This window comes from Hyperolius riggenbachi, chromosome 3, assembly GCF_040937935.1.
Source record: "Hyperolius riggenbachi isolate aHypRig1 chromosome 3, aHypRig1.pri, whole genome shotgun sequence".
Taxonomy (NCBI): domain Eukaryota; kingdom Metazoa; phylum Chordata; class Amphibia; order Anura; family Hyperoliidae; genus Hyperolius; species Hyperolius riggenbachi.
The window spans coordinates 47,575,085-47,590,245 of NC_090648.1; the positions used below are offsets into that span (position 1 = coordinate 47,575,085).

Here is a 15,161-nt window from a genome sequence, read left to right on the forward strand (position 1 = left end):
ATTCTCCTGACAATAGGAGGACCAGGCAGATAATTGGCCCTCTTTCCAGTCTATTTGAGGGGAATGCTTCTTCAACCATGGTAGCCCCAATATGACGGATGAGGTGGCCATCTTTAAAACATAGAACTGGATGACCTCAGTGTGCAATACTCCAACCTGAAGTGTGAGCGGCGGAGTTTGACAAAGAGGTGTCTTGTTCTGTAAAGGAGAGTCATCGATTGCTGTAACATAAATGTGTCTTTGTATGGGAAGAATGGGAATGTTAAAGTTTAAAGCCAGGTCTCTGTCAATGAAGTTGGCAGCTGACCCAGAGTCAACAAATGCAGAGGTTAGGAAGTCACTGTTCTCCCAATGAAGAGAACAGGGCAGCAAGATTTTATTCTGACATGGAGGTAGAACTGGCTCGCTTAGGGTGGTACCTCCAACCATCCCTAAGCGGACAAGTTTTCCGCCTTCTTACTGCAGTTCTGCACTCGATGACCCTTTTCCCCACAATATAGACACAGACCCTCCTTCCTTCTCCTAGCTTTCTCAGCGACTGAGAGTCGTCCGTGCCCCAACTGCATTGGCTCCTCCTCTGGAACCTCAGGGGAACCAACAGTAGAGGGCGCTCTAACTAGCACAGATGACCTGCCCTTTTTATGATAGCGAATGCGTCTATCGATCTTAACCGATAAGGCAATAGCTGCATCTACATCTTTGGGCTCAGGGTGGCTTATCATGACATCAATAATGGACTCGGAGAGACCGGTCATGTATGTGTCTAGAAGAGTGAACTGATCCCACCTCACTGAGACCGCCCACCTTCTAAACTCGGCAGCGTACTCCTCAACCATACGATTGCCTTGCTTTAGGCATCGGAGTTTACGCTCAGCAGTGCCGGCTAAATCAGGATCCTCATATATGATGGCCATGTTCTTGAAAAACTCGGACACTGAAGATAAGGCAGAGTGACCCTCAGGTAAGCTGAAAGCCCATGTCTGAGAATCCCCTTGTAACAAAGTTTTAATAAAAATTACTCTCTGTACCTCAGAACCAGATGATATGGGCCTCATCTGAAAATAGGCTAAACAACGATTTTTGAAATTACTGAAGTCGGACCGAGAACCAGAAAATCTTTCAGGAAGAGCCATCTTAGGCTCGCTACTGGCTGGGGAGGGTAGAACATTAAGTGGTGCCGGCAGTTTCTGAAAGGCCTCAGTCAGCTGGTTGATCTGGACCTGCTGAGCAGCAACGGTGTTTCTAAGCTCATCGACTGCCGCAGTTAAAGTCTGCAACTGCTCGGCAACTCCCTCCATGTTACTTTTACTGGTCTGCAGTACTGTAATGTTGTGGTGTTTGGTGTATACACTTCAGAGTTTTCTGATTATCAGTGATCCGCAGTATCACTAGTAATACAGATATATTTGATTATATGGTGATCTGCGGCATCACCAATAATACAAATATTTATGCGTACTCTGGAAAACAAGGTACAGATAACTTGTGGAAAACCCACCACACTGACGTTAACTCAGAGGGATGGAGACCTCTGGAAGGAAGGGCAGTGTGTGCGATTCTGCGACTAGAATAAGAACGCAGAATTGCGTTCCTCAACAGTAATGATATGCTGAGGAGTTACTGAGTTCCCCGCAAGAAGAACTCAGCAGAGTTAACCCTTTAGTGGAAAACCCACTAAAGGGGGCAAAGTCAAACGGAAAAACGGTTCGGTATCAGAACTGGCAAAGAAGTACCGAATCGACAGACAGAAATCAAGATCAGAGGTCAAGCCAAGGTCAGCAACGGGAAATCAGATGAGCAGAGGTACAGAATAGAGAAACACAAGGGTAGTCAGAAGCCAAGCCAATAGTCGGTAACGGTACGGGCTGGCGAAGTACAAAATCAGGAGGCAAGAGGATAAAGAGATAACAGGCAAAAGGTCATACACAATATAATGCAATAGTACTTTAGGCTATCAACAGAATCTGGCTAAGTGTGGATCCCCAGCTCCAGCTGGTTCTAGCACACTTTGGGATCTGACTAGGGTCTGAGTGCTAACACACAAGTATTCGCTGACTGCAGACAACTTGCAACTGACAGAATGCCTGCTTTTATACTGTGCTGGACTCAAACAGCCCGCCCAGCCATTCAACCAATCACAACGTGGCTCAAGGACCTTGCAGTACAGCTCAAGGACCTTGCTGAGGTCAGCTGACCAGCTGGTCAGCTGACTCTCTTTCTAAGAGTATAAAAGGCTCTACTGCACACGCGCGCGGCCCCTACGGGGTCCAGACTGTCATGAGAGGTGTCTCGGCGAGCAGCATGCCATGAGGCCTGTGAAGGTGTTCCAGGAGTGCAGCCTCGACGTGGAGTACGCTGAGAGGTCTGCGACTGAACGGTGGATCGTGCTACCGCTGCGGACGTGGACGTTTCTCCGCGTTCCGCATGTGGCCATGCGGGCGGTTGCGCTGCTGATGCGGACGCGGACACACGTCCGCGTTCAGCCTGCTGTTGCCTCATTACAGGTACACAGAGTGGCAGTAAACAGAACGCTATATAGTGTGGCTGAGCGAGCGGTGTACTACTATTCCCAGCAGACACAAAGTGGCAGTAAACACAATGCTATATAGTGTGGCTGAGCGAGCGGTGTACTACTATTCCCAGCAAACACAGAGTGGCAGTAAACACAATGCTATATAGTGTGGCTGAGCGAGCGGTGTACTACTATTCCCAGCAGACATAGAGTGGCAGTAAACACCATGCTATATAGTGTGGCTGAGCGAGGTACACAGAGTGGCAGTAAACAGAATGCTATATAGTGTGGCTGAGCGAGCGGTGTACTACTATTCCCAGCAGACACAGAACAGTAAACAGAATGCTTTATACTGTAGCTGAGCGAGGTACACAGAGTGGCAGTAAACAGAATGCTATATAGTGTGGCTGAGCGAGCGGTGTACTACTATTCCCAGCAGACACAGAACAGTAAACAGAATGCTATATAGTGTGGCTGAGCGAGGTACACAGAGTGGCAGTAAACAGAATGCTATATAGTGTGGCTGAGCGAGCGGTGTACTACTATTCCCAGCAGACACAGAACAGTAAACAGAATGCTATATAGTGTGGCTGAGCGAGGTACACAGAGTGGCAGTAAACAGAATGCTATATAGTGTGGCTGAGCGAGCGGTGTACTACTATTCCCTGCAGACACAGAACAGTAAACAGAATGCTATATTGTGTGGCTGAGCGAGGTACACAGAGTGGCAGTTAACAGAATGCTATATAGTGTGGCTGAGCGAGCGGTGTACTACTATTCCCAGCAGACACAGAACAGTAAACAGAATGCTATATAGTGTGGCTGAGCGAGGTACACAGAGTGGCAGTAAACAGAATACTATATAGTGTGGCTGAGCGAGCGGTGTACTACTATTCCCAGCAGACACAGAACAGTAAACAGAATGCTATATAGTGTGGCTGAGCGAGGTACACAGAGTGGCAGTAAACAGAATGCTATATAGTGTGGCTGAGCGAGTGGTGTACTACTATTCCCAGCAGACATAGAACAGTAAACAGAATGCTATATAGTGTGGCTGAGCGAGGTACACAGAGTGGCAGTAAACAGAATGCTATATAGTGTGGCTGAGCGAGCGGTGTACTACTATTCCCAGCAGACACAGAACAGTAAACAGAATGCTATATAGTGTGGCTGAGCGAGGTACACAGAGTGGCAGTAAACAGAATGCTATATAGTGTGGCTGAGCGAGCGGTGTACTACTATTCCCAGCAGCGACACAATGACTGGGGGGACCCTGGCTAGCGTGGCTGGAGCGCGAACTACCCTGCCTGCCTACCCAAAGCTAAACCCACAGACAAATGGCGGAGATATGATGTGGTTCGGGTATTTATTTACCCGAACCACGTGACAGTTCGGCCAATCAGAGCGCGTTCGGGTCCGAACCACGTGACCCGTTCGGCCAATCACAGCGCTAGCCGAACGTTCCGGGAACGTTCGGCCATGCGCTCTTAGTTCGGCCATGTGGCCGAACGGTTTGGCCGAACACCACCAGGTGTTCGGCCGAACTCGAACATCACCCGAACAGGGTGATGTTCTGCAGAACCCGAACAGTGGCGAACACTGTTCGCCCAACACTAGGGCGTGCCAGTGAGGTCTCCTTGATTATTTGTGTATGATTCTGGCTATACTCTGACCTTGCATCTGCTCATTGATTCTGTACTTCTGCCTAGCTGACTTTTTGCTGAACCTCTGCCTGTTTACCCGTTATCCTTTTGCCTCACGATCCTGTTCCGATACTAACCTCTCTGTTGCCGAACTTAGCCTGTCTGACCACCCTGTCCTCATCAGTGGGCCTAACCTCTGGTGAGGGATTTCTAGTATAGAATCACCTGCTCCTCAGGTGATCATTAGTTGCAGTACTGTTTGTAACTCCTGCTCCTCAGGTGTTCACTAGCCTGCAGTACAGTCTTAATCACCTGCTCCTCAGGTAATCACTAGTTGCAGTATTGTTGTAACTCCTGCTCCTCAGGAGTTCACTAGCCTGCAGTGCAGTCTTGGTCACCTGCTTCTCGGGTGATCACTAGTCGCAGTATTGTTTGTATCACCTGATCCTCAGGTGTCCTCTAGGCTGCAGTACCATCTTAATCACCTGCTCCTCAGGTGATCACTAGGCTGCAGTACAGTCTGAATCACCCGCTCCTCGGGAGATTCTATCTCTTCAATATCAGTATCTCCAGCTTGCTGGGGCTTGTACGCTATTATACAGTTAGTGTACTGATTGTACCTCACCAGCCCCTCTGGTGAGGTCTCGCCAAACTATTATATTACAGTTGCACCAAGCACTACACTCTTAGCACCCTTTTGGCTATACTAGTATTATTGGTGATTCTGCAGATCACCACATAATCAGGTATAGGGTCTGCATTATTGGTGATTCTGCAGATCACCATATAATCAGACATCTGAGTTGCTAATCCCAACCGTTACACAGGATTTTGTTTTTCAGGATGCAGAGGCTCTTTAAACTTTACACAGCCACATCAACTCCACATGTAGATAGCCTGTTTCTTGATGCTAGCCTGGCTACAGGGGCATAAACAGATAATTTGCATATTCAGTAGTGGTGCATTGTGGGCAACCACAGATGTTCACTTAAAGATAGATTATTGCAAGGTGCCTTCTGTTTTAAGAAGGCAAACCACACTCAGCATTGCTTTTTAGTAGGAGGGCTTTTCAGTCTCTTTTAGCTCCCTACACATTCCTAGTGGCTTGGGTCACCCCGAGCTGCTTGGTTACTCTCTTTATAGCTTAACCACTTTACCCCCGCCCATACGAATTTCTCCATCCCCTTTTCCATCCTTTCACCCCCAGGGACGGAGAAATCCGTACTTTCCGTGCTCCCACCACTGCCCGCGGTCCCGCTCGCTCTAGCGCGCACTCCCGCTCGTAAACACGCCGCCGCCCGCTCGCCCGGAGATCAATGAACGGGAAAATCCATTCCTGTTTGTTGATCTAAGCCCCGCAATGATCCGCTGCTCCTCCGCTATGCAGCTCGGTCATTGTGAAAAAAAAACACTTTCCCAGCCTCCTCGTACTTCCTCCGAGCGTCCGGAAGGATGCTTGGAGATCGCATTAAACAAAAAGTTACTGTTGCCATTTTGTGGCCAAATAGTAAAACTACACCCTAAAGCATTTTTCACATACAAATACACTACTTATACACAAAAATTAACTAATTACCTCCCACACTCCCCATTTTTTTTTTGTAATTAAAAAAATAAATAAAAATGTACAATTAAAAAAAATACATAAATAGTTACCTTAGGGACTAAACTTTTTAAATATTTATTTTAGGAGGGTACAACACTGTTACTTTATAAACTATGGGCTTGTAAATAGGGATGGACGCAAAACTGAAAAAAATGCACCTTTATTTCCAAATAAAATATTGGCCCCAAACATTGTGATAGGGACATAATTTAAACGGTTTTATAACCGGGACAAATGGGCAAATACATTTCATGGGTTTTAATTACAGTAGCATGCATTATTTAAAAACTATAATGGCCGAACACTGAAAAATAATGATTTTTTTTCCCACATTTTTCCTATTTTCCCATTAAAACATATTTAGAATAAAATAATTCTTGGCATAATGTCCCACCTAAAGAAAGCCTAATTGGTGGTGGAAAAAACAAGATATAGTTCATTTCATTGTGATAAGTAATAATAAAGTTATAGACAAATGAATGGAAGGAGCACTGAAAGGTGAAAATTGTTCTGGTGCTCCGGGGGTAAAACCCCTCAGTGGTGAAGTGGTTAAAAGACAGAGTGTAGTTTTAAAACTGCACCTGTGACAGAATGATACAATGTTATTAGACTCTTTTCTTTACTACTACTGTTCTATACCTTATCTGTACTACACATACAATAAGGTTTGTTTTCGCTTCAGGTTTGTTTAAACAGTTTCTCTCACTCTCACAAGAGAACCCCCTTAGTGACAAAGCAGAGGACTCACACTGGTGGGGAAGCCTACTTCCATTACAACTGCATGCCAGAATTAAGTGAGCGGGGACACCACTAGTGACAACAGCGAACGGGGCAGTTCACTATATGTTGTGAGTGATGCACACACTTGAACCTTCAGCTTTGGCAGTTAGGTCAGTAGTAAACTGTGTGTTGTCACTGCACTGCTCAGCTTCAGACACCTGGGCTTGGAAATGGCACAGAACCAAAATAATAATAATAGAAAATAACGCAATAATCGTAATGCAAAATCTCAGGGAAAATCGTAATTAATTTTGTATGTTATAGTAATATTTCATCATTTCACATAATTTTTTGCATAATGTTCGCACAATTTCGTGACATTTTGTGCCAAATTTAGTGGTTAACAGCAAAGCCCCCATACACGCTATTGCTACTAAAACTGCTTGTTGTTTAAAACCACTTCTTTGCATTTTTAAAATCGATTTTCTCAAAAACTAAAAGGTATTTTTGGAATTTTTTTTTTTGGCTTGTACCCACTATTCTCCTTAACATATGTAGCAATTTTGGTGTCACTACCATGTATGGGGGCTGTGCTATTCACTGCCAAAATCAGCACAAAATTACACAAAATTTTAGGCAAAAATACGAAACACTGTATGAAATCAGTTAAATTTACAAATCGTAATTACATATAAACGTAACTGTGAAAATGTTTGTGAAATTTTGCGTACTCGTAATTAGCTGATTACCAGGCCTGGATTTACATCACAGGAGCCTATAGGCACAGATGTCCTGGCACCCTAAACTTTGCCCTTCAGGAACCTACAAACCACCCACCAAACTGCACCGCAAGTATACTGGCTGTCCCAGCTATCACTTCTCCCTTACTTCCCTTGCCTGTCATAGGTAGCTACAGATAAGTAGGTGTCCCTGTAGCCAGTGGTACCCTCAGAATTAAGTAGGTAGAGGTGCCCCTGATTGAAGGACGATCTAGTCAATGGAATGCAGAGAGCAGCGTGAGTAACCTCTCATTTACACTCTGCTCAGGACTTTGCATAGGGAAGGAGGGAGGAAGGCACTCAGGGAGGGGACTGAGCTGCCTTTCCATCATCAGGCACCTGTAGGCACGAGCCTACAGTGCCTTATGGTAAATCCAGCCCTGCTGATTACGATCATCACTGAACGCAATTATCACAACTTAGAAAGAAGAATACAAAAATGAACAAACCTGAATGGAAGTATTGACTCTTTCTAGTGATGGCTGAAATGCAGTGTTCTGGCTGCTGCCAGACAGATCTGTAAGGAAGAAGAAGATATGCTTATTAATATTCACTATCAAAGAGGACAAAAAAGGTCAAAGGGCTGTCAGGACTGATGAAAGCTACAAGTCAGTTTCTTTTCCTGAAGGGTGACTCCTTTCGCACGATAACACAGATAGCAGGGGATATGAGTGTATCCCTCCTCCTGCAGGGTGACACAGACAGAAGGAGATTATGAGTGTATCCCTCCTCCTGTAGGGTGACACAGACAGAAGGAGACTATGAGTCTGTCTCTCCTCCTGCATGGTGACGCAGACAGCTGGAGACTATGAGTCTGTCCCTCCTTCTGCAGGGTGACACAGACAGAAGGAGACTATGAATCTGTCCCTCCTCCTGCATGGTGACACAGACAGCAGGAGACTATGAGTCTGTCCCTCCTTCTGCAGGGTGACACAGACAGAAGGAGACTATGAGTGTATCCCTTCTCCTGCAGGGTGACACAGACAGAAGGAGACCATGAGTCTGTCTCTCCTCCTGCATGGTGACGCAGACAGCTGGAGACTATGAGTCTGTCCCTCCTTCTGCAGGGTGACACAGACAGAAGGAGACTATGAATCTGTCCCTCCTCCTGCATGGTGACGCAGACAGCAGGAGACTATGAGTCTGCCCCTCCTTCTGCAGGGTGACACAGACAGAAGGAGACTATGAGTCTGTCCCTCCTCCTGCATGGTGACGCAGACAGCAAGAGACTATGTGTCTGTCCCTCCTCCTGCATGGTGATGCAGGCAGCAGGAGACTTTGAGTCTGTCCCTCCTTCTGCAGGGTGACACAGACAGAAGGAGACTATGAGTCTGTCCCTCCTTCTGCAGGGTGACACAGACAGAAGGAGACTATGAGTCTGTCCCTCCTCCTGCATGGTGATGCAGGCAGCAGGAGACTTTGAGTCTGTCCCTCCTTCTGCAGGGTGACACAGACAGAAGGAGACTATGAGTCTGTCTCTCCTCCTGCATGGTGACGCAGACAGCAGGAGACTATGAGTCTGCCCCTCATCCTGCATGGTGACGCAGACAGCAGGAGACTATGAGTCTGTCTCTCCTCCTGCATGGTGACACAGACAGCAGGAGACTATGAGTCTGTCCCACCTCCTGCATGGTGACGCAGACAGCAGGAGACTATGAGTCTGCCCCTGCTCTTGCATGATGAAGCAGACAGCAGGAGACTATAAGTCTGCCCCTGCTCTTGCATGATGAAGCAGACAGCAGGAGACTATGAGTCTGTCCCACCTCCTGCATGGTGACGCAGACAGCAGGAGACTATGAGACAGCACATATCTCCCCCCAAAACCTGTACATTTACAGTACAAGACAATACTAATCTAACCATGCATGCTTTAGTGGTACCTACATGTTTCAGGCTCTTGCACGATGCCTGGATTGAAGGAGCCACGGTTAATACTCCATGTCTCAAATTCATCTTCCTCCAACTGGAAACTACTCTTATCTCTGCAAATAAAAAAGATTCATAAATAACGATATTGTTTAACATGCAGTCTACTTTCAGGCAAAGATTTGTCACTTTAAAGGAAACCTGACACATGAATTATTGGTGTCTTTATACTTACCTGGGGCTTCCTCCAGCCCCATGAGGTGTGTGGGCTCCCTCACTGTCCTCTCTGGTGGCTCCAATTTCTTGTTATGCCCCCCTGTAATCTGGCCAGCTGCGCTCTTTTGCACATGCACAGCTCAGCTGCGCACACACACTTTCTGCCCCGCTCCCAGCAATGTTAACAGCTGCACTCAGTGACTATCAGTGGTAATTTGGGTATCCGAAATGCGTAGTAAAATAGCGGGCACCAGGGCCACCCGCTATGTGTGTGTATGGGGGGGGGCCCTAGTGCACAAATTACTGCTTTTAGCTGCTAATTGCAGATATTAATATTGACGCCTATGTTGGTGCCAAAAATATTGGTGGATAGGGTTAGGCGACTGGATAAAGTAAAAAAACTAAACAAACAAACAAAAAAAAACCGCTGTTGGACATTAAAGGACATCTGAGGTGAAAATAATCTGATGAGCAAAACAATTGCATTTATCCTCAGTCTCCTGAAAATGATTTTTCTTTAGATATCCTACAGTTTTATTTTATTTTTAAATTCAGTTTTTAAGTTTGTATTGTTTTATTATCTCTGCTCAATGACATATTCATTGAAGTATGTCAGAGCTCAAATCTATGAACTATTGACCATTTGTATCTCTTCCCTGCTCTCAGATGCTATTTACTGATAGGGAAGTATTTTATGGCTGTAATTACTTATCAGTGAGGGTTATGCTATAGTCTGACCCAGTCCCACCCAGTCCCGAAGCCGGACAGAAACTGTCACTTACATACCTGATGTTTAAGGCTACTTTCCCACCAAGAGATGGCGTTTTAGGGGACATTATGGTCGCATAACGTGCCCCTAACGCAACGCATGGTGATGTTGAAGTTGGATGTCAGATTGAGCTGCGTTATGCAGCTCTCAAAGCAGTTGCTCCAGGTTAGTGATAGGAAGTCCGGATCTTTTTAAGGATTCGGATCATTTGAATAGGATCATTGAAAAGATCCGGATCTTTGAACCAAATCATTTAAATCATTTTACTAGGGAAGCAGACTGGGTGAAACAGGACAGGACTTTCCCTGCACTGTACATTCTGTATGTTCCTGTTTTTTCCAGACAGACATCCACTGTGAACCGAATCGTTCATTGTGGTGATCCGGATGATTCGACTCACAAAAAAGATCCGGATCAAATTAACGATCACAATATGTGGGCCATACTACACAACAGTTTCGCACAAGATGGGGCCAGCACAGACGAAACATTGCTAACGGCTACTTGAACCACGGATTATCAAGACACTTTAGGAACTTCCACAACAATAAAATAGATGGAACAAGAATCTGCCCCATCGAACATATCGCGGATTCTACAAGAAATCGCAAGAATAGACTGAAGACCAGAGAAATGTTTTGGATCTACAGACTAAGCACACTACAGCCGGAGGGGCTGAACATTTGTTTGGAACATAATTTATAACCCCCCGGACTGACTTCCTGCTCAGAGTCTGAGGCCCTCATAATGGATAGATCACCAGTTATACTAGTAATCCTTAAGTATAATGGTGCTCTAACTAAACTCTTTCGTGAGGGGCACACACAGAAATTCACCTAGCCTTTATCATACGCCACAACTTGCTACCAGACGAATATTTACACGTATCCTGACACTCAGGGTTCCCGGTCAATTAGCCCTTTATTAGTACAGAGAGGCATATCCCTAACGAGTATACACATGTGTCCTTTATTTACAGAGCCAGCAATGCATTCCCCTCACTAGTACACTCTCCAAATGGAGGAAATATATAATATGTATTTATATTCTTTATGCATGCCATGGAGTAATAATATGTATATTGTAGCCCCCTAATCACTGTATATCTTTGTGTAGGCTGAAAATGTATATCTCATATTTGTAGAACTATTGATTCATCTGATTATGCGTATTCTCACATATTTATTTCCATAGTATATCCTCTAACTTCCCATATGTACTGTTTCCCCTCACCCATAAACTAGACTGCTCAGTGGTATATATATATTTATTCCCCCCTAAAATTGGCCGCTACACTTTTTCCCGCCGCATCTCGTGCGGAGAGGCGGCCCGCCCCTGATCTCCCAGGAGACGGCGCCGCCCCCCCTTGCGCGCCCACGCACTCACTATGGTCTCATGACCACCTGTGACCCTGCAAGCCACGCTCACAGCCTTACAAGCGCTCGGGACAGCGTATTTAGTCCCGCTTTCAGCAGGGAACGCCGCATAGGCGCCTGAGACCGGGGACTTCACCCTTTGGGGTAAAAAAAGTTTCTCCCTCCCCACTAAGACAGGGACCCCTGCAGACTACTAAAGTAGCCCCCGTATAGTTTGGAGGCGCTGCATGTTTTAACTATTTGTTGTACATAGTACTATTTTTCTATTGTTTACCTTATTGGCTATTAGCTGCTATACCTTTTATCTAACAGCCCTCCGTTTAAAAGCCCCTCTATTGGTACAATATTTATATTTCCTATAGGTCCCACTGCCCATATTTATCTGAAATTTACATCCCAATCGGGACGCACCTTAGCATAGGAGTCGTCGTCTGGCTCCTGCACTAGCTTTAGGATTTATTTAACGATATGTATGAGCTTATAATTTTCTGGAACGTATGTTTATTTTATTTTATTTTATTTAAATAGCAATGACTTCTAATGATTTGTATGCCAAGGATGAGTTTAGTTTTTATATATGTTGTGTCTAAGAGTGTATGTTATAATTGAGATAAGGCTCTGCCTCCTAGACTGCAATAAGACATGATGTTTGCCATTATGATCCTAATAGGATGATTTTAAATCATATTATGCTTTATGTTTTATGCTGTACATTGTTTTAGAGTGAATGTCGCGCCTCATTGTGCCTTATCTGTTGTTTTTCAAAAGGCACGTTACTCGACCTGATGAAGCGGTGGTTACCGTGAAACGCGTTGTCAATTTAAAAGTACCATATTAAAGTATTCTTTTTACGATACCCTGAGTGTAAACTTCATAAGGTAGGATCCGTCCATACCTTTTGTTTTTTGTTTTATTAGATATATGCCCCTATAGAGGTTTCTCTAACACAGTGGTATACTAACTATTTTAAAAGTACCCCAAGGGCGCCTCTTACCTCTTGTCAAACATTTGCCAACATTTTTCCCGTCTGACATAAACCAAAACATTTTTCTAGTCAAATGTGGAAGTGTGCAGAGGCAAATCAGATGTGATTTTTTTCAAGACAATTTTCCAGCTCCTGCTGTATAGGAATTCACATAATGACCCCAATTCAGCACTATAGACTAGTCTACATATGGTTTTTAGTCTACTGATGGTTTGGTGTAATGTTCATAATGCCCAGTGCACACCAAAAACCTCTAGCAGATCTGCAAACCGCTAGAGGTTTTTGAAGCGGATTTCAGAGCGATTCTAGGCATGTTTAGAGATGTTTTCTAAATATACCTAGAGTTTTTTGGAGCATTTTTGTGTAGCAGATGTCATATATTGTTACAGTAAAGCTGCTACTGAACAGCTTCTGTAACAAAAACGCCTGGAAAACCGCTCTGATCTAGCATTTTTCAGGCCCAGTGCACACCGAGCAGTTTTAGCAGCGATCCGCCAACCGCATCCGCCTGTGAAAACGCTTGGCTAATGTATTTCAATGGGATGGTGCACGCCAGCGGTTTGAGGTTTTTAGCAAACCGCAAACGTGGCTCCTGCCGCATGTTTGTGGTTTGCAGAAGCGTTTCTGCCTCAATGTAAAGTATAGGAAAAGCTCAAACTGCTCTGAAAAACGCTAGATCAGAACGGTTTTCCAGGTGTTTTTGTTACATTAGCTGTTCAGTAACAGCTTCACTGTAACAATATTTGTAATCTGCTACACAAAAATGCTCCAAAAAAAATGTTAGGCATGTTTAGAAAACGTCTCTAAACATGCCTAGAATAGCTCTAAAATCTGCTTCAAAAACCTCTAGCGTTTTGCAGCTCTGCTAGAGGTTTTCGGTGTGCACTGGGCCTCAGAGCGGTTTTCCACTTTCCTGTACTTTAAAGAGAACCCGAGGTGGGTTTGAAGAATATTATCTGCATACAGAGGCTGGATCTGCCTATTAGTGTTGGGCGAACAGTGTTCGCCACTGTTCGGGTTCTGCAGAACATCACCCTGTTCGGGTGATGTTCGAGTTCGGCCGAACACCTGATGATGTTCGGCCAAACCGTTCGGCCACATGGCCGAACTAAGAGCGCATGGCCGAACGTTCCCCGAACGTTCGGCTAGCGCTGTGATTGGCCGAACGGGTCACGTGGTTCGGACCCGAACGCGCTCTGATTGGCCGAACAGGTCAAGTGGTTCGGACCCGAACGCGCTCTGATTGGCCGAACGGTCACGTGGTTCGGGTAAATAAATACCCGAACCACGTCATATCTCCGCCATTTGTCTGTGGGTTTAGCTTTGGGTAGGCAGGCAGGGTAGTTCGCGCTCCAGCCACGCTAGCCAGGGTCCCCCCAGTCATTGTGTGGGAACAGTAGTACACCGCTCGCTCAGCCACACTATATAGCATTGGGTTTACTGCCACTCTGTGTACCTCGCTCAGCCACACTATATAGCATTATTGTGTTTACTGCCACTCTGTGTCTGCTGGGAACAGTAGTACACCGCTCGCTCAGCCACACTATATAGCATTGTGTTTACTGCCACTCTGTGTACCTCGCTCAGCCACACTATATAGCATTGTGTTTACTGCCACTCTGTGTCTGCTGGGAACAGTAGTACACCGCTCACTCAGCCACACTATATAGCATTGTGTTTACTGCCACTCTGTATACCTCGCTCAGCCACACTATATAACATTGTGTTTACTGCCACTCTGTGTCTGCTGGGAACAGTAGTACACCGCTCGCTCAGCCACACTATATAGCTTTGTGTTTACTGCCACTCTGTGTACACCGCTCACCCAGCACTATATAGCATTATTGTGTTTACTGCCACTCTGTGTCTGCTGGGAACAGTGGTACACCGCTCACCTGCCACTGTATAGCATTGTGCTCTGTGTCGCTGCTGGGAATAGTGGTACATCGCTCACCCACCACTGTATAGCATTGTGCTCTGTGTCGCTGCTGAGAACAGTAGTGCACCGCTCGCTCAGCCACACTATATAGCATTGTGTTTAGTGCCACTCTGTGTCTGCTGGGAACAGTAGTACACCGCTCGCTCAGCCACACTATATAGCATTGTGTTTACTGCCACTCTGTGTACACCGCTCACCCAGCACTATATAGCATTATTGTGTTTACTGCCACTCTGTGTCTGCTGGGAACAGTAGTACACCGCTCACCCGCCACTGTATAGCATTGTGCTCTGTGTCGCTGCTGGGAATAGTGGTACACCGCTCACCAACCACTGTATAGCATTGTGCTCTGTGTCGCTGCTGGGAATAGTGGTACACCGCTCACCCACCACTGTATAGCATTTCTGTACTGCCACTGTACTGCTGCCAGTCAGCGTGTACTTTAAGGATAAGTGAAATGAGGAAGAAATCCGGTGAAAGAGGGAGGGGCAAGGGAAGAGGTGTTTCCCCTGACGGTTCACGTACAGGCCACAGGGGAGCACCCAAGAAAACCCACTCAATACCGCCCATGTTGTCCAGGACAACAACCCTCACGATTCCAAAAGAACAGGACCAGATAATTACTTGGATGACCTCTCAAGCGTCCAGCAGTGGGTTAAGCAGCACCAGCACATCACGCACGAGGTCCGAGTCCTCAGCCAGTTACAAGGAGCCAGTGGGCACAAAGCTGACACAACCGGCAGCGACACC

The 15,161-nt window shown here is 45.8% G+C and overlaps 1 protein-coding gene across 1 annotated transcript in view; it reads right to left on the bottom strand.

Moving 5' to 3' along the window:
* LOC137560950 (mucin-3A-like) overlaps positions 1–15,161 on the bottom strand; it is a 99,151-nt gene that overhangs the window by 15,760 nt on the left and 68,230 nt on the right. The window contains exons 9-10 of the mRNA XM_068272138.1: positions 9,145–9,242; positions 7,710–7,777 (exon numbers count right to left, since the gene is read on the bottom strand). Of these exons, the coding sequence (XP_068128239.1) occupies positions 7,710–7,777; positions 9,145–9,242 (166 nt within the window). The remainder of the gene's footprint in view (positions 1–7,709; positions 7,778–9,144; positions 9,243–15,161) is intronic.